This window comes from Theobroma cacao, chromosome 2 (genome assembly GCF_053813885.1).
Source record: "Theobroma cacao isolate CCN51 chromosome 2, ASM5381388v1, whole genome shotgun sequence".
Lineage (NCBI taxonomy): Eukaryota > Viridiplantae > Streptophyta > Magnoliopsida > Malvales > Malvaceae > Theobroma > Theobroma cacao.
The window spans coordinates 39,515,752-39,534,997 of record NC_142640.1 but is presented as its reverse complement, the minus strand read 5'-3'; the positions used below and the strand labels follow the sequence as shown (position 1 = coordinate 39,534,997).

General features: G+C 32.4%; 3 protein-coding genes across 4 annotated transcripts; 1 reads left to right on the top strand and 2 right to left on the bottom strand.

The window, feature by feature from the left end:
- The first annotated feature begins 1,172 nt into the window (after positions 1 to 1,172).
- LOC18609328 (structural polyprotein) lies at positions 1,173 to 4,487 on the top strand. 2 transcript variants are annotated; one of them, XM_088803226.1, is made up of 4 exons: positions 1,173 to 1,426; positions 1,552 to 1,666; positions 2,947 to 3,216; positions 3,858 to 4,070. In XM_088803226.1, exons 1-4 carry the CDS (start codon positions 1,329 to 1,331, stop codon positions 3,882 to 3,884), a joined length of 510 nt encoding a protein of 169 aa, XP_088659352.1. In that variant the 5' UTR covers positions 1,173 to 1,328; the 3' UTR covers positions 3,885 to 4,070. The 2 variants fall into 2 exon arrangements, with proteins under 2 accessions (XP_088659352.1, XP_007044440.2); XM_007044378.3 differs by lacking the exon at positions 3,858 to 4,070 and adding an exon at positions 4,120 to 4,487 and having other exon boundaries at positions 1,182 to 1,426.
- Positions 4,488 to 4,926: 439 nt separating this feature from the next.
- Positions 4,927 to 10,230, bottom strand: LOC18609327 (serine/threonine-protein phosphatase PP2A catalytic subunit). Its single transcript, XM_007044377.3, has 6 exons — positions 9,573 to 10,230; positions 7,960 to 8,074; positions 6,231 to 6,339; positions 6,071 to 6,148; positions 5,517 to 5,708; positions 4,927 to 5,424 (listed from the first exon to the last, which is right to left on the bottom strand). The coding sequence occupies exons 1-6, from the start codon at positions 9,823 to 9,825 to the stop codon at positions 5,251 to 5,253; spliced, it is 921 nt and encodes a 306-aa protein (XP_007044439.1). The 5' UTR covers positions 9,826 to 10,230; the 3' UTR covers positions 4,927 to 5,250.
- Positions 10,231 to 14,160: 3,930 nt separating this feature from the next.
- CLE26 (CLAVATA3/ESR-RELATED 26) lies at positions 14,161 to 16,100 on the bottom strand. The gene is made up of 2 exons (XM_007044376.3): positions 15,514 to 16,100; positions 14,161 to 14,446 (listed from the first exon to the last, which is right to left on the bottom strand). The coding sequence occupies exons 1-2, from the start codon at positions 15,804 to 15,806 to the stop codon at positions 14,407 to 14,409; spliced, it is 333 nt and encodes a 110-aa protein (XP_007044438.2). The 5' UTR covers positions 15,807 to 16,100; the 3' UTR covers positions 14,161 to 14,406.
- Positions 16,101 to 19,246: the final 3,146 nt, after the last annotated feature.

Below are 19,246 nucleotides of genomic sequence, written 5' to 3'. Positions count from 1 at the left end.
TGGGTTCAGATATCGAGTATCTAAACGGTGAGTAAAATAAGTTTTTTTAAAAAGATTTCTATTTTTATTTATTAAAATAAAAAAATGTTTATGAAAGTTTTTATTTTTTTAATTTTTCAAATGATAAAAATATTATTTTACAATTTTTTATTCTAAAATAAAATTTAAATTTTGGAGAAAAAGGAAAAAACGCTAAAAGCTTTTTTTTAGTTTTTTTAAAAAAGAAAAATTAATTTTAAAATTTTTAAATATAAATTTATTTTATAAAATCTTTACTTTTTATTTTGAAAATATAATTTTTTTTTAATTTTTAATTTTTATTTTTTAAAAAAGTAAATTTTAAAATATATTAATGAAGGAGTGTGTTGTATATTTGTTCTAGTCTTTCACCAAAAAATAGCGTGATATTTTTAGCTTGATGGTGTGTTTTGATTAATTCATGAACACATCATTAAGTTTTTTTTAACTGCGTTAAAAGTTGAGACACATTGATAAACAGAATTAAAGTTTGAATATCAAATTAATTTTTTTTAATGTAAATATCACATTAGACATTTTCAAATACTATAAAAAGGTGAATGGAACATTATTCATAATTTTATGCCATGCATAACCTATTGATAATGGATAAATAATGGATCGCCAACAATCATATAGTAAAGAAATAGAATCAATTTGTAATTTTCAAATAGAAAAGAGAAAAGAAAAAGAATTAGTTGTCTTGTCAAATGTATTTTTGGTTGTAAATGGTTAAATTAGTAAAGAAAACATACCTTATATAATTATGCCAGAATTATTGGTGATCCAATATAATTGTTCTATTTGTTTTGATTGTTCTTATTACACTCCTCATAGTATTATACTTGCTGTAAAATAATTCTCATAAAACTAATAAATTAGTGACCAAACTCAAGCACCTACATTAATTCTTCACAATTGCTTGTTTTCTAAGTAAGTACCTTGCAGTTTGTTCTTGTTATAAGGTTTTTTTTTTTTCTCTCTTTTTTGAATTAAATAATAATTTTGCTTATGAATTACTTGAAAAAAAATTAATTATAAAAAATAAAATGATGATTTACTTATTTGATGGAAAAAGAAAAAGGAAAAGCCTTCATAGCTAAAAGGGGAGAACCTGGCTGCGAGTGCCTGTGCAAACATGATCCGTTGTAATAAAATGGTAAAATGAGAATTCATAAAGCTATCGGGGTAGTTTTGTAATAACGTAAAGTGAAAGGTGTCCTGGGCGAAAAAGAAGAGAACTGAAAGAAGAAAAAAGAGAAGGAAAAAATCGAACAGAAATTGAAGAAAGAAAAGAAAACGAGAAAGCAATGGGATCTTCAAATTCATCAGCTGTTGTTCCGCTCCTCTTTTCCTTCCTTTTCTTCCTTCCCGTCTTAGCTTCAGCTTCTTCGATTGATTACCAGCAGTAATTTCTCAAATTCTCTCTCTTTATTATTATTATTATTATTACTATTTTCCAATGAATATCGAATGTCAATTTTGCATCTGATCTAATTTAAATTTCAAACCCGATTTTGAGAATTAATTCAGTGGACGAGTTGGGCAGAGGGTTTTGATGAGCTTCAGAGAAATTCCAAAAGGAAGTAACCGTACTTTCGATTGCTCTCCTTCTGGTCCTTGCGTTCCTTGCCTTTACTCTGAGAAGGTCTCTCCTTTTGTCTTCATTCGGAATCCTATTTTATGATCTTATTTTGATTGATTTTAATTTTTTTTAATGTGTTAATTAAATTGTTAAAGGTTTTAGCTTCAGTTTATAAATTTATAAGTTTTGGCTTTAGTAGAAACATATAACAACATAAATGAAGTTCAGTTCAGTTTTCTGGTGAAGAGGCTTTTTTTAATCTTTATAATTACAACATTATTAATTTTATTTTCGAGGTTAGAACAATTTAATTCCTGAGAAAGTTGGTAAACATCTCCAATTTAAGACAGCGTTGGCCGAATTAGTAACAGTAGTGAATCAAGTAGCTTATTCATATCCATCTCTAATGTTCTTCCTTTAGGTTCATGTGAAAAGATGGATTAAATCAAGTTCGTGATCCTGCTACTATTTAGTGATCTTCTTCAACTTTTCTGGGTATTACCTTGTCACATCTGAAAATAACTGTTTTTTTTCCTTGGATAATTGAAGTTTTATTTCAACATCCAAATAAGAAGAGAACCCTGCTACTCAAGTACAATATAGGCTGAGCCTAAATACCAGTATCAAGGATTACACAGAAACAATCCCTCATCTCCTACAAAATTTCACATGGAAACAATTGGTAACACTAATGGTTAAAGAATTAAAATCCAGCTTGAATATCAGCGGCTATTTGATTAAAAGTGGCATCTGGAGATAATGTTCTGGAAGTATACGTTCTTGAATTCCTCTCCCTCCAAATATAACAGATAATAGGCATTAGGCAGTGCAAGCCAGATGCAGCAGCAAAGAAGACATAGTCTTCCCTTTAAGCACAGAAATAGCCCAGGCAAGCTCAGTATCCCAATCTCCAGAAGGTCTTTGGATCCCTGACATTTGCTGCACCCTGCTCCACACAGCTTTAGAGTAGCTTCAAGTGAAAAACAAGTGGTTTCAGCTTTCCACTTCTGAGTTACTCAAGTAGTAGAAAGTAAGGAAAATCCCATGACTGAGTTCTGGATAAGGTACTTAAATCTGTTCAAGATAGCCAGCCAAGCAATAAAAGAAGAAAATAACTGTTATATTTCAATTACATTGCCACCTCCACATATTACAGCCACTGAAGGCTCTATTAATATTGCTTATAATCTTTAGAAAATAATCAGTAAATTTAATATGTTGCCATGCATTTGCTATTTTGTTTGTTTGGTTTTTAGCCCTCTGTAATCTTTATGGCTCTTATTTCTTCCTCCTCTTTTTTTTAATTGTTTGAGGGATTTAATTAGAGTACTACTTGTTTCCAGGGTGATGAAAAATATCGATGCAGTGAGACAGGATATCGTATCCCTTTCAAATGTGTAGAAACTGGTGATGGTTCAAAGGCTGAAAATGAGCAAAAATCTGAAAAAAGTAGATCTGATCTTGAAATCTCAGTCAATAATGAAAATTCAGGAAAGCGTAGAAGCTTACTTGGTGATTCATCCACATCTGGGGGCAGCTCAAACGCCTATATTACCTACAGAAGCTGCATGCAAACAGTTAATGAAGAGAAGTTATCAGTACTAGGTTTTGAGGTATGTACCTTATGGTTCTTATCTTTCACTGATTTTTACATTTGATTGATTTGAAAAGAATCATGTTTTGTTTTTCCTCGAAATGAGAATCAGGTTACATATTTAGTATAGTGTTTATTCTGGAATTTTGAAATATATGTAGCCATTCTGAAAATGTAGTTTGAATTGGATGGTTGACTGTCTATTCCATTTTGCTTTAGATTGCCTTGGTCGTGGCATTTTGGATCTCAATCTTCAATCTGCAAGCAATATATTAATTAATTAGCTGCATAAGGCATTTGAAACTCATACTAACAGCTTTTTCTCATGAAATTGGTTTCTAGTTTTGGACCGGAATCCTGCAGTCTTGTACCTTTGATGTTTCACTGTCTATTATACTTCATATGCTATTCAGATTCCTTTTGCTTCTGCCCTACCATAAAAGCCTAACACGTAATGAGAACAAGCGCTAAGCTCTGTTAATATTTGTCTTCCTTATTTTAAAAATTCATGAGAGGAGATTGAGTATGTCCTGCATTCTCTTCCTTTCCAGCCAGCCTGTATTAATCTACAACTTATGGAGCCCGTCTAACACTAGCTTTGGTTAACTTTCCTAGTTATATTTTCTGTGACTGATGTCTACTTTGGAAGTTATAAAACAGAGCAGAGCTGGACATTTCTTTCGGTGACTATACGTGCATATCAATGGAGTGCATCACATCACCTTGTCAACCAAGAGTCCTTATGAGAATACAAAATTGCTGATTGATTGTTATCACTTGTTAGTATATTACTCTCAGTCGCACACTTAAACCAAATGTTGGCTAGTTCTGAAACTGGAGGCAGTAATTAGAGATAAATAGCTTTTACCTAGATGATTTTGTGTCATCGCTGATGCAGATACTCCAAAACTACTACGTGCAGGGAATTATATTTGGATTGCTGCTTATTAGTGGTTCAGTTGTATTCTTAAGAAGAAAGCGGAGCATTACCATGCCAGGAGCAGCAGCTGGGAGGATACAGCCCAACTCTAGGTTTTGATTTAGAAGCCCTTTCATATGAAACCAACTTTGTTGATAACTGCGGGCTTTGAAGCAATTTAGAACAGATTTAAGGGCAAGGCATTTGCTGTTTGTTTCTTTTTCTTTTTTTTTTTTCCCTCCATCTTGCGGTGAAATTGTTAAAATGATCATTCTTGGTAGTTCTGCAATCATCGATGAAAGGATTAAAAACGTTTTGGGTGGTCTCTTGGTATTTGGTAAGCAATGATAGAAAGGTGCCATTCATACTGAGCTGTTATAATGTCATTATGATGTGACTTCGGATTTATTCTTTGATTTTAGTAGCAATTCTAGTTGCGCATCCTGTGGTGCACTTGTCAGAAGACATTGCGTCCAAGCATTGGTTTCTTGTGCCCACACTGTTCATTGACATGTTTGTGTTTAAGATAACAGAGTAAACAGGTAAATACTCGAGTACATCTCTCACAAAAATAGTTAAAATTCCTCGTTACAACATATTGGCATATTAATACAGAGACCATTAAAGATGGAAAGATCAATGAAATCATATTTTCAGGATGACTTTCAAATTACGTCCAGAATTGTATAGTAATCTAAGGCTTGTTTGCCACATACTTCGGAAGTGCGGTAAAATTAATTTTGGTGTCTTTTTCGAAGTTTCCTTGTGTAATTCATGGGAGTCAAAACAAAACGACGATGACACATAAGCTGCTGGAAAAAATCTGCTTTCTATCTTGGAAGTGCAAAATTACAGAACAAGATATAACATGTTATTGCTGCTTCCTTCTTGTGAGAAATATACAAGACATGCGGCCACTGGGGCCTTCATCAGTGTACTGCTATGAGATTCTTGAGCACATTAACAAAGCAGCAGCAGCAGCAGCAGGACACACTCCAAATCAAAGAATGTTGTTGTCGATGAACCTCAACTTAAACAACAAAAAGCTCCTTGCTTCCAAGACACATCTACAGGAGATACAGCAGCAAACAGGGGCAAGAAACAGCTAGCAGAACATAAAAAACAAAAAAAAAATTACAAAAAATAATCAGGAGTTTTGCGTGTGGTGTCGGGCTCAACTTGCCGAGGTGCTGGATCAAACTGAAGAAAATTCTGGTCCATATTCTCCCCAATCTCTAAAATTGCAGCCATGTTCCCACAACGGTAACAATAATTTGGAGCACTGAAGACAGTAACCACATTTTTTTCCTAAAGGAGAGCACATAATATATAATTAATAGTAATACAAAAGTAAAACATGTTACCAAAAGATCAGTCATTATTTCCTTTAGGTTTCACACCTGACACCAATTGTATCCTTCCATGACGAGTTGATGGGCTCTTGAAATCAGAGTGAGACCATTGGTATGGTTGAACTGAGCAGCAATATCCTGTCCAAATGTATAACCAGCACCACGAGGAGATATTCCCCACCCACAGCGGTCATCGGGATCAGACCACAAGAGATCACACATTGGTCCTTCATGAGGAACCTACCATGAATAATTCCACACAATACCATCATTACAGACAAAAGAACCAACCAATTACTGAATGAAGCTCATAAATTTTCCATATAATGCAGCAAAGACCAGAGGCAACTTAACTAGTACCAAATTTCAGTTACACTCTTGATGCAAAAGGAAATGACAAATTTTAATACTAAGATCCAAATTTTTGGTCATTTTCTCAACTTTCCTATCAATCATAATTTAACAAGCCTTCATACTTTTAGTTGATTGTGCATGTTCTTGCTTTATATTGTATGATTTAAAGTACATGGCAAATTACCAGTACTCTCCTTGGACATGGATCAAGTCGATTAAGAAATGTTGAGAATCACTTGTACACATACCTCCTGTATACGGTCCAATGCTCGAATATTGTCTAATGTGTCTAAAGATGGTGAAAGTCCCCCATGCAAACAGAAGATCTGAGACGTAAAATTCTAAAGCTGTCAGAAACTGTCAAGATATTAATCAACTTAAGCAGTCTGCCATAAATTATAGTCAAACCTGACTCTCAATAAGAGCTGTGAGGGGTAAATAATCAAACAAGTCGGTAAAATACTTCCACACATTGGCATTTCCATATTTTCTCAAGCATTCATCATAAAAGCCATACCTGAAAAGGGGAAAAAAAAAAAAAAAACCTTTTAGTTAGAGTTAATATAGCAACCCCATATACCACCTCATCGTACAATGTCAGCAAGTTCTAAACACTAATAAACTAACTCCCATGATTTTTCAAAATTCTGTTCTATATATTAGATAGCAATGTGGTTTCCCTTTCCATGAGTTACCATGACATTTCTAACTGCTGGTTCATAATCTCTATTATCTACACATCGCTTCAGCCTGAGGAATGTCTGGCCTTTTCAAGGCTTTAGTGCATTTTTAACATTAAGAGAATTGAATTATTACAATTCAAATCTATTTCATCTTGGTTCCAGTACATGTAAATCAATTTTATATTGCAGTACCAGACACTTACAAATCTTGTCTTCTTATACAAGTGCAATACTCAACAAGAGTTTATAAATGTGACTGAGCAGAATCAGCAAACTGATTAAATCAAACATTTAGGCAGTATGCATAATGCTGTATAGTTTCTGAAAAGCGTACTGAGAAAAGCAAACAGGGGAAGAAAAAGGTCTGGTGGGAAGGGAGCATTTAAGCATAATCCAAATAGCTATGCTCTGTAGTTTTCTTCCATTGGAAATAAGGAAACTTAAGAAGTGAAAAAAGCACACCAAAAAGGGAAAACGGAAAGAAAAGGATGGATGAGGAGGGAGTGGGTTTAACATCACACTTCCATGGTAGTCGGCCCCACGCTAACAGTTTTTGGAAACAGGCTACATGCATAGTGTGGTCACACAAGGCTAATTGTAAGAGTATCATCAAAACATTGTGTAATGCAATAATAATTTGCTAACTAGTAATCATGCTGATTTGATGCTTTGACAGACCTTATTAACCAACACAAGAACCCCTCTCTATCATGCATGCACACATGCATGCAAATGTAAGGTTTAGACAAGTTAATTCCTCCCACTGAAATATTAAAATAGCATTAGCCACTCTAATGTTAGAAATAACACCAAGGAGAATCCTTAGCTAAACTTGCTCAATTACCAATGTATTCAAATCAGTTAAGCAACCCCTAATTTAAATGAATTATTTCACAGATCACAAAAACCAAGCAGTTCAGAGATTTACTTAAGAATAATTATTCACCCAACAGCAAAAGTACTGTTGGATAAGTTTCAAAGCCAAATTAGTTTCCTTTTGCCCAATGCAAAATGCTTAAAACATATGGAAGGACAACTCATAATTTGTGGAGAACAGTTGTCACCTTTTGCCATGGGCAGGTAGAATCACATTATGAGCAACAGAACTCACAAAAACTTCCAAAAAGAGAATATACATGCAAAAGCCAGAAAGCCAAGGTTTTTTCTTTTTCTTTTCCTTTCAAAAAGGCAGAATAATTTGAAAAAGTAGAAACAATGGGTAGCTTCGAGACTAAACCAATCTAAATCAAAATACAAAACACATTCCGAAAATCTTATTATAAAGAATGCATCACCTTTATGTGTGTTTAACATTATATTGCTCCTCATCATGTATAAGAACTTAAGGTCACTCAACTCAATGTTCGAAAGTAAGAAATAAAGGTTGATTTTTTGTCAGCATAGTCTATAATATCAGTAAAGAAAAGGATGAAAGGTATGTGAAAAGATCTTACACTTGTGTTATCTGCCGGCTCTCATGATTTCCTCTAAGAATCGTGATTCTATCTCTATAACGGACTTTCAAGGCCACTAAGAGTGTGACAGTCTCGACCGAGTAATACCCACGATCTGCACATATGTAGCGAAGGTTATAAGAAATGCTAGCTCCCATAAATAAAAATTGGCAAATAGCTGCAACATTATTTGAGTAACAGGAAGCACTATAAAATGAACTAATTTCTCCCCTCAACCATCTAAAACCTTAGATGAGGTAGCTACAGCTTAACACATAAAATTGACACACATAATAGCTAGTATTTCTTAATCATAGCAAACATCCCATGATAAGCTAAACAATTCCAACCTTAGCCCAATAAAAGTTTAGTCTCACAGAGCTGAGATAATACAACTCCCCAGGGGGTAAGGAAGTAAGAGAGCACAGTGGCCAACATCTCGGTCCAAGCTGATAAGCTCAAACACCAATAGCTTATCATGAAATGCTAGCTCCCATAAATAAAAATTTGCAAAATAGCTGCAACATTATCTGAGTAACACGAAGCTCAATCCCGCCCCAAATTCTCAGCAGTTTTAATCATCAAAGGAACAAAACAAACAGTAAATTTATCACAAACTTAATGCTTGTTTGGTCTGGTTTTTTTTCAACTTATCCACCTCTTAAAAACAAAAGCCAAGCCAAACAAGAATTTGGAGAAGCTCTTAAAAAGATAAACAGCTTTTTTCTAAAGAATAAAATTTTGAAAAAAAGAGCTTTAGAAAAAGCTGAGGAGCTTTCTCTCCTCTTTTTTAAGAAAATTTTTCTTTTTGTTTCAAATATGTCCTCATCTATTAAAAATAATTCCAACATGATCTGTTTTCATTTTTATATGATTTATTATTAATTATAAATTTTATGTTATATAAAAATACTTTAATAATAAAAAAATAAAGCTAAATTTTTCCATTATGAACAAAAGAATTTGTGATTAATAGCAAATTATTTATTAAATACCTATTATGGTAATTTTAATCAAAATTAAAACTTATATAAATTATTTTATCAAATAACTTATTTATAAAAAAATATTTATAAAAGTAAATTTATCAAACAGATTTAACTTAATTTTAAAAATTATTATTTTTCATAAAAGCTTCATAATAAGCTAAACAAAAAACCAGGCCAAACAGGCTCTTAATAAAACGATAATAGATCATGAAACCATTGGAATTATTACAATTTAAATATAATAATCCAGCAATTTATCAACATATGAAGATTAAAAATAACCTAACTAATCCCTCTTAATTTTTCATGCCCAGCTAGGAGGGATCCGTACCTACAGATCTGATCACATAACATTTCATTGACTAATTCACACAAAAATTTCACATGATATAACATGAAATATTTCCAAAACAAAGGAAAAATAACAAGCAAAAAGCAAACCGCCCATTCAGCTACAGAGACTAGAAAATTCACCAAATATTTTTCATTAAAAAAAAAGAAAACGAAGAATAAAGAGAAACCTCCACTTCCGTGCTCTAAACTCAATCACATCAATTTTCAAAAACTCATGCAAAAAAAAAAAAAAAAAGAGAATCAAATCAAGAAGCAAAGTAAGTAACTGACCTACATAATCCCCCATGAAGAGATAATTAGTATCCGGCGCATTGCCTCCTATCCGAAACAGCTCTATTAGATCATAAAACTGTCCGTGAATATCACCACATACCGTTACCGGACACTTCACCGGCTGCACGTTCCATTCCTCCACAAGTATGGCTCGTGCCTGTTCGCACAACGCCTTCACCTCCGCCTCCGAAAGCGGCTTACACTCCATCAGGTGCTCGATCTGACGGTCTAGGTCTCCCTGTGACGGCATCCTCTCTCCTCCTCCACCGTCCGATCACCTGATCCCCCCGTCCCCCTTCCCCTTTCACCACTGACAGTACGGTCGAGAAAATGAATAACTAACAACCGGTCGGATCGGTTAATTTCGATCCGTGAAGCGTAGGGGATTAGGATCGTAACGCGGCGTTTTGGAGATTAGGTTTTTGCTATGGATTCGTTTTCGATCTATCTATCTATCATCACTCTCCCAGAGACAAAGAATTTTAAACTTTTTATTTTATCGGAGAGATGAGGCCCTGCTAGCAAATTTAGGTTTTCCTTTTAATAAATGATTTTTTTTTTCTTTCTTTTGTCGTAGAAAGGGAAATGCTTAAGACAGACGGAGAAGAGAGAGATCAGTGTGAAATGAAACTCAAATGCAAAGCAAATGAAATGGCGAAATTTAGCCCTTTTACTAATTTTTGGTTGAAATTTGAAATTCCTTTCAGCAATAATTTTAAATTTGAATTAAATAAATAATGGATAAATATTTGTTGTGGTGTTCGTCAACATTAAAATACAAGGGAGCCAAAGTTTTTCTTTTTTCTCTCTCCGGTGGCTCCGCCGAGTCAAAATCATAAAGTGATCGACACGTGTCCGTTAGCTGCTATTCTTTGAACTCCTTTTATTTAATTGTTGGTTGTCGCGCTTAAGTTAGCAACCTTTGCAATTGGCTCCTCTCTCTTTCTTTTTAATTTCAAAATAAGAAGGCGATTAAATGTCAACTAATGATTAGTCAAGCAAAGCTTATCAACAATAAAATAACAATGGTCAAGGAATCTATTGTGATTTCATTCTTTTCATTTCAACACCAAACTAGTCAAATTTGTGAATATTGCTGGGTCAAATAAAACACAAGAAGATTGATTCGGCTTTTGAATTGGGATTCCACCTTTAGAAACGTCTGCTATAATTTGTCCGTAGTTTTTATTTTTATCATTATTATTATTATTATTATTATTATTATTATTATAGGTAGATATTAATGAGAATGTCTTAAATGGTGTCCAATATTCAACTAATAATCTCTCGGGGCTGGGGCTAGGGATAGGGCTATCACCTCAGGCCCGTAAGTCCAGCTCCATTCCGGTCGGAGTTGCACATGGTGAAACTGCAGGCTTGAGGTGGGTGGTCTGATCTAGTTTGAAAAGATAATAAATTTTATTTTTAAAATGTATTTTAAATAGTTATATAAAAGTTAATCTATTGGATCGAGCTCGAGTTTTGCTTTTAAAAAGGAAAGCTCGAAAATCCCCATCAAATTTGAATTTAACTTAAAAAAAAAACCCCTCAAAATAAGCGTTTTTGTGACAATATGCATCTTTCTATCTTTTTACTAGGGATTAAATATGTACCAAAATATTATATATAACATTTCAAAAATTTATAATTCGTGACATTTGAACTTTTATACATTTTACCTTCAACTCAATTTTTTAATAAATACAAAATTAATTTTTTATATGATTTTTAATTATTTAAGTTGTTGTTTAAGTTATTTAATCAATATTTAAAGGATAGGAGCAATTAATTAATGGATAATGTTATATTATGGATAATTTTTTGTGATTTTATTTAAATTTTAATAAAGTTGAGGTATTTTTTTAATTAAACGGATATGGATTGAGTATCTAAAAAAGAATGAATACCCTACCTGTTTGCATCTCAACTTTGCACTTGATTAACTTTCAATATGTTTGAGGGAATTATGCTAGCTAATACATTTTTACCGATAATTTTGTAGGCAGCTAAACTATTCATTATCTAAATAGAAAGTTATAATTATTAGTACTGCCGATTGGTGGCAATGAAGTGCTGTGCCATTATTCTGTTAATTGAATTGATTGTGTGGAGACTCATGAATCTAGTTTGCTAATGGACTCTTTTCATGTTTGGTATCTTTGTCCATACTCCCATCTGCTTGTTAATAGGCTTGAGCACATCTAAAAGATGATCATGTCTTTATACTGCCATGAGATGCCATCCAAAAAATGAACATTTAGTGGATCATTTTCAGATAAATTTAGGGTTCAAATTCTTTACAAATCCATACCTAGCATTATCCCTTGAACTGTCTTCGGATAATTGGAGACAAGGAAAGAGTGGGGGAATTTAGTGCATACATTATTTTCTTTTTTAGGTATTTTCAAAAAATGGAAAGCCAAATGAAACTAAGTCGAGGAATCACATTTCCTTTTTCTTCAGCATGACGCTAGAATAAATTGAGATAGACTGTAGCAACCTTAGGTTTGGCTTGACTTAAAATTCTATCTTTTCTTCTGAATTGAAAAATGTTCATGAAAACTTAAATCCTTTCTTAAGCTCGAAACCTACCTATTTTATTTATTAAAATAAAATATAAATATAAAATAGGAATTATGTAAATTAAGTAATATACTTCCATTATTATATGATATGATGAATTGATAAAAATATTAAAGCACAATATGTAAAAAGGTTTTGAATTATTTAAAAAAATTTAAATAAATTTTTAATCTTTTATTATAATTAATCAAATCATTATATTTTTATCTTATATAAAATATATCATTCTGACTAATAATTGATTAATTGTTGCTAGTCAAAACACCACTTATCATTTTATACTCTAAATTGATATATTGATATATCACAGTGAATGATTATAATTACGTGGTATTTTCGCCCCACATGTTAGCTTCATATGGTATAAAAAATGATAAGTGATATTTTGACTAATAACTGTTAGTTCATCATTAAGTTTAAAATGATTATTAGATCCAAAATAAAAATATAAAAACTAGATTGAACGTAACAAAAGAATAAAAATTTATTTGATTTTTTTTAAATTCATGCTTTATATGTTGAGACTATTACTTTATCCGTGCTCGAGCCAATACAATATATCACCCCAAATTAAAACGGAATTACAACAAGAGAATTTTCTCTGCAACTTAACACTTTCCTAAATACGTTGCTATTCATTTTCTTTCGCTATCCATACATGGCATTAAAGTTACTATGGAATCTTTTTTTTTTTTTTGCTATTGTAGTATGGTTTTGAAATTAAATTAGTAAGATAATTTACTAGCCAGACTAGGTCCATGAAATTGACATATGAAAAAAAAAAAGAAACAAAAGTGAATAAAACAAAGCCTAAAACATATAATTTTCTACTATGATTGGAGCGTTGAATATGTCCAACCTCATATAGAATATGGTTATGTTCTTGAATTTCATAAAATTCTTATAAGGTAAGACCATACAAAACTAGAAGAAAGAATAAAGGACATGAGTAAGTAATAGGAAAAGCCCATTGTAATATTGGGCTCAGTTCAGTCCATAGATTGGGTAATACCATTATGCAGTCTTTCAATTCGTCCTGGACTTAACAATGAATGTGGGAGTTGGTTTGTGTTTTTGATTGGCGACTCTCTCACATGCAAAATGCAGGCAAAAGCTTCACCGGCTTGCATCTCCTTTTGCTTTTTCCCTTTTTAGTAAATGCCCCAATTTGAATCTATCTTACTTTAGACCACTTCTTTGCTTTGCTTCTTAGAGCAAACAACAAAAGATGGAGACTGAATAATAAAAAGGTTAAATTTTGCGTGGCGAGAGCAGAGCAGCCCTCTTTTGATTTTTGGTTGGCTATGATGAGAATATATAGCGACTATACGTATGCATGTATGTATGTATTTGTTTATTTCATTCTTTTTCTCTCTCTTTTGTGTTCTCCTTGGATTGCCACGATCGAGATATAAGAATCTCATGCATGTTTACTAAGTTTGAATGGACCCAAAGACCAAAACAGTCCCAGCTCCCACACCAAAGAATCCAGAGAAAAAGACTAACACACAAAGATGTAAAACAACTTTTTCTTTTAGGAGCTTACACCTTTAATTGGTGGATTCACTTTAGTTTTGGAACTCATGCCCAGTGCGCACCTTTTCTAGAATAAAACTCAAAGCTTTGACAAGTACAGTAATTAAACCCAGGCACCCAAAGCCAAAGAACCATTGATTGACAGGTAGGCGGATTTTGGATTTTGGTACATGTCCTCTCATACATGCATGGCTGCAAAGAACATATTTCCCCACTTCCAAATTCTCACCTACTGTTCTTTATCTCTCTCCTTCTCCCTCACTCCCTCTCACTTCTTTGGTTTTTTATCATGCAAAGATTGAACTCCATATCTGTTGCTCACGTTTTTCTTCTCCCACAATTAACGAACTAATTATAATATATTTTCTTTAAGAAAAGAGATAGAGACACTTAAAGTTGATATAGAAAAGGCTACCTATCTGCTTAATATCTTTCTCTCCCTAGATGCTTTTGATGGTGAAGCATATTTTGTAGTATGAAACAAGCTTCCATTTGTTTACTCCTCTCCCAGCACGTCTCTCCATAACAATTCTTGTTTGTTAAAAAAAAAAAATACATGCAGGTTTAATTGGATATTCAAATATTTTCAGTATTTAAAGTCCCACTTCCAAAAACAAAAAAAAAAAAAATACATACATACAAGATACGGCAGATACGCTGGCCTTTGTGGTCATCTTTGGCACTTTGGCTGAAGCTTCCCATACTTTGATGCCTAAGCTTGTCCAGGCGGTCGTCTCGAGTTGCCAGCTCTCCTGTGAAAAAGGAAAAGACTAATTAATCGATAATTATACATAGGATCACAAATCAATCATCTAATTAAGTGGTAAATATATTTAATTACTTAACCAGCTTTGTTACTTAAAAAAAATTATGTACGTCAAAATGGCAATTCATTGTGTGCTTAGGAGTTGCTTGGTCAGCTTTTACTGATTTGGTAATCAGCTACACCACACCCAAGTTCGAAAAAGAGAAAAAAAAAAAGGTTTATTGCAGATTTTGATTACAACTAATGAAAAGGAGAGAAAGAAAAGACCAAAGAAAAAGTTACCATACAAAAAAGTAATTAAAGGCTTTGTAAATGCAGTATGCTAACGATAATTAGGTTTGGATAAGCAAGATTAAGAGATGGAGTAAAGTGAAGAGACCGGCTTTATTTCCTTTTCTTTTGTTGTAAGTGGCTAATGGGGATTAAAACATAACGGACCACAAGTACAAAAGGACTCAATGTAACAGTTAAAAGCAAACACACACACACACACACATATATATATAAGCTTCCAGGATTTCATAACAATTCTTTTTTTTGTAAAATATTAAGGAAGAAGCCATCTTTTTTATGCGTATTAAACACTCAAATTTAAAGGCAAATGTGTACACATAATGCCTAGTATATAACAATACATGTAACACGTTCTCCAAATTGAAGAAAAGATTACAAATTACTTAAATGATTTTGGTCTTAAAGTTGTTTGTAACTGGAATAAAAACTTTAGCATGCAAAAATATTTACAACTAATTATAACACTTCTTGAAGACTTGACGAAAAGAAAAAAAAACAGAGAGAAAAAGGAAGGAAGAAAACCAAATTAGCTATATATATATATATTCTAATTATTCTTTCCCATGGCTATTCAAAAGCAAAAATTATTCTTTCCCATGATATTAGAAAACAAAAAGATATATATATATATATTTATTTATGCAAACCATGCATATTATTCGGATAAACTGATAATAAATTTCAACCACGTTGTCACATACAATAGCATATAATTTATGTTGGCCAGATAATGAAAATGTACAGTATATAAAGCCACACCTGTTATGAATAGGATCTGGTCCATTAGGAACTCTTCTTTTGCTCATGTAGTTGAGATCCAGCTGCGGATGCCCATCAATCAACGACTTTCCTCTACCTAATACCTTCGCATGCTCCTGCAGCTTTCCCGTCGATGATGATGTCTCAGTTCTTAATGTCGTCTTTGTTTCGTTCCCTTCACTTTGCAGTGTCCCAACTAACAAAACTAAGATAAACCCCAATACTACGAGTGTTCCAAACAGGGCTTTAGAGAACAAAGAACTAGTACTACTACTACTACCACAACCGCCCATGATTAATTATTTTCCTTTATATATATTTCCTATATTTAATTTCTAGGACATAGAGGACGGAGGGAAGGAAAAAAAAGAGTTTTAAAGGGAGATTATTATCGTTAAATGATGATTGGAATACGGTTTATAAGAGGAAGAGAGGAAAGAAGAAAAGAAGATAAAGAGAGAGGGTGGGTTAAGGCAAGAATTTTTTGTTTTTTAGGTGATGAGGCAGTTGTTTTTTTCACTTCATGGTTGGTATTCTTTATAGAGAGGTGGTGGAGTACGTCGATTCTGTTTGCACTTTCTCGAAGAGAGAGAGAGAGAGAGAGAGAGAGAGAGAGAGAGAGGACACAGCTGGTTTCGAACGTGACATGGAGGGAACCCCTTTGCTTTATACGCTGATCTTCTTTTGCTTTGAGTTTGGGTATTTTCATGCACTTAAATTACCAAAAGACGACCTGCCTTACCTACGAGAAGAAGAAAGCATTATACTTTAGATACTCCATGCAGTTGGAAGTGATATATACGGCTCTAAAGATTTGAGGCATAACTTCTTTATAACTTTGGCTGCAATTGGTACTTTTTAGAAGATTAATCATATTCTAGTGTTTTGTATGACAGAAAAGTAAGAGATTCAATACACCGTAATAAAAATTAAATATATATATATATATATATATATATATATATAAAAATGTAAATATATATGTACGATGAATGAAAAATAAGAAGAGAAATCGTTATTATCTCCCTTCTTTGATAAATAACTAGAGGAAACAACTTACATTTTTCTATACCCTATAAACCTATCCTTTTCTATAAGAAGAAAACATACTCGATTCATTATTCATTATTATTTTACCCACATTTTTTAGTAATATGACTTTACATATATATCTATTATATATATATATATATATATCTCAATGAATTTTCATTTTCCTCCTATCAACATGGTGCCGAGGAATCTAATTGTGCTGCACATCATAAATATATCTATTGTCTCATGTAAAGTTATAATTAAGCTGCCAAATCAAAGGTTTTAACGCTAAATGCAAGTGTTTTTTTTTTCTTCTTTTTTTGGAAATCTCGTTCTAGCTAGTTTAGGAATTATATATCTCTACAAATATGAGAAATTATTCCTTGGAATCAAACTATTTCATAAACTTCAATTATGTAAGTTGTCCAAAAAGCCAGAAAAAGAGCCTACCTTATATAGGTACGTGACAAACTGTATTGTACAGTATCACTCAAGACACAATGAATTCAGCCTCTCATTGGTGGGGTTGCTATTGAAAATGCTAGAATATTAATCCAGCGCTTTAGAATTTAGATGTTTTAATTAGGGATGTAAATGGGTTGTTATATGGGTACCTGAGGTATCGATAACGTAGGGTTCGGGTACTCTATATTTGGTTATGAGACGGACTAAAGTACATAAGGTTTAGGTACTCTATATTCGGTTATGGGACGAATTAAGGTAAGGCTTTTAAAAGCCAACACAAATTTGACTAGGTTTTGGGTATCACTTTTAGGATACCATACACCCGAACCCGATTATATATAATGTTATAAAAGTTTTAAATTTAGTGAGATTTGAACCTTTGTGCTTCTTAGCTTTAAGATAATCTTTTCCATTTCAATCAACCTACTTTTTTATAAATTAATAAATATAATATTAATTTATATTAGTCTAACTATGGTGCAAAATTTAAATATGTAAAATTTTATTGTTAGAAGGGAAAATTTTCATAAAATTTCCAAGCACATAATGTAAACTTTTCATAAATTTTCAATAAACAAATTTTTGTAAATAGGACAAGGTTAGGGGTTCGAAAGGATGAAAATTTTTTTATGATTTAAATTTTAATTATTAGCAAATTACATATGAATTAATGTAAAATATTTTTTATTCAAGTTTAGGGTTTGGGTTATTAAACAGATATCTAAATACAAAAAATTTGCCTTGTATAATCAAGTATTTAACGAATTCATATAATTAATGGATAATGTTTTACTATTAAGATTCAGTTTTGGATAATGTTTTGCAATTTTATGAGAGTTTTAATAAGATTCAAATACCTTAATAGTTAAATGGTTTCGGAGTTGGATACTTAAAAATTAGTAAATACTCTACCCGTTTACATCTCTAGTTTTAATTTAGCTAGAAATCATTCATAATTAAACACCACATGATATCTATATCTATATATAAAAAAACTAATGAATAACTAAATAAATAACAAATAAACATAAAATGAGATAAAATTCATGCTCGGTAGGTCTTGAATCTAGATGATAATCATTGAGTTTTGTCTTAATTAATATATTTTATGATTAGCACAAGAAAGATAAGTCGCCACTAAATTAGAGGCCTTTTATCTTTACCATGTCTCGTAGAGGCAAATACTATGCTGTAAAGAGTTCAATATATAGGATTGTTCATCATTAGATTTTTACTATAATCTTTCAATATGCATATACTTGAGCACTTAATTTAATGGTTGGTTTTTTTACTCAAAAAGTCGAGTTTGATCCCTCTTTTCAAAATCAAAAGAAAAAAAAACCAAGATTTACACTACTTCTCTTTCTTGGTCTTCTTTAAGTTTACGGTGTAGAGTGACTCTTGTGATAAGAAGAGATAGTTTTTCAAATAAGTGAACAAGATGTATAGAAAGCGGCGGAGAAAAAAAGTTAAACAGTCCCTAAAGTATTAAGTGTCATGACAAGTGGTGATAGATAAAGTGTAGAGAATAGGTAAGCAACAGAGTAAGGTTGAGAATTGAGTGGAGAAAGGCGAAGTAGAAGAGAATTTGAAAAAGACTATTTAGAGAAAAAACGCTTATAGTGAATGTTTATCTACCTCTTCCTAAGAAATCTTGTTTTGCCAACATGAATTGTCAAAGCTATATATATAGTGTCAAGCTCTACTCTATAATATACTTGCCATGTCATTTGTGTATTTCACAACATGCTTGCATACTTGAATACCTCAAAAAAATCGTCAAAAGTCGGTAGTGTACCTAGTGGTACAACTAAGTTGATTTAAGCCTCGAACTAGTTCAAATAAAGATTTTAAGATGCAATTAAGAGTTATTGAATCTTAGAATGACTTAATATGGTGATTCAAAGTTCGGGGATTGATTTGGAGTTAAATTAGAATTTTCATAACGTAGGGGTAAAATGGTCATTTTTCCATCTGAGGGTAAATTTTTGATGGTGGATGAAATTTTGATCAAGTTTGACTATTTGGAACATAATTTGAGCTTGAGAAGTGAAAAATTTTAATTTCAACAAATTTTCAAACATAAGGGCAAAAAGGTCATTTCACGTGTCCACAAGGACGTAATTAGAATTTTTGAAATTTTACACCACCTTGACACTTGTCAAACCCATGAAATTCATTTTATACTTTGGATAATTGAGGGATTTTATGTGGTGGAGAAGAAATGCTTAAT

Excerpts from the sequence above, each read along its gene's own strand:
- LOC18609327 (XM_007044377.3), bottom strand. The coding sequence starts at position 9,825 with ATGCCGTCACAGGGAGACCTAGACCGTCAGATCGAGCACCTGATGGAG. Across the intron at positions 5,709-6,070 it reads CATTGGACCGTATACAGGAG|GTTCCTCATGAAGGACCAAT; the intron begins GTATGTGTACAA and ends TATTCATGGTAG. Across the intron at positions 5,425-5,516 it reads AAGGATACAATTGGTGTCAG|GAAAAAAATGTGGTTACTGT; the intron begins GTGTGAAACCTA and ends GCTCTCCTTTAG.
- CLE26 (XM_007044376.3), bottom strand. The coding sequence starts at position 15,806 with ATGGGCGGTTGTGGTAGTAGTAGTAGTACTAGTTCTTTGTTCTCTAAA. Across the intron at positions 14,447-15,513 it reads CCAGATCCTATTCATAACAG|GAGAGCTGGCAACTCGAGAC; the intron begins GTGTGGCTTTAT and ends CCTTTTTCACAG.
- LOC18609328 (XM_007044378.3), top strand. The coding sequence starts at position 1,329 with ATGGGATCTTCAAATTCATCAGCTGTTGTTCCGCTCCTCTTTTCCTTC. Across the intron at positions 1,427-1,551 it reads TCTTCGATTGATTACCAGCA|TGGACGAGTTGGGCAGAGGG; the intron begins GTAATTTCTCAA and ends GAATTAATTCAG. Across the intron at positions 1,667-2,946 it reads CTTGCCTTTACTCTGAGAAG|GGTGATGAAAAATATCGATG; the intron begins GTCTCTCCTTTT and ends ACTTGTTTCCAG.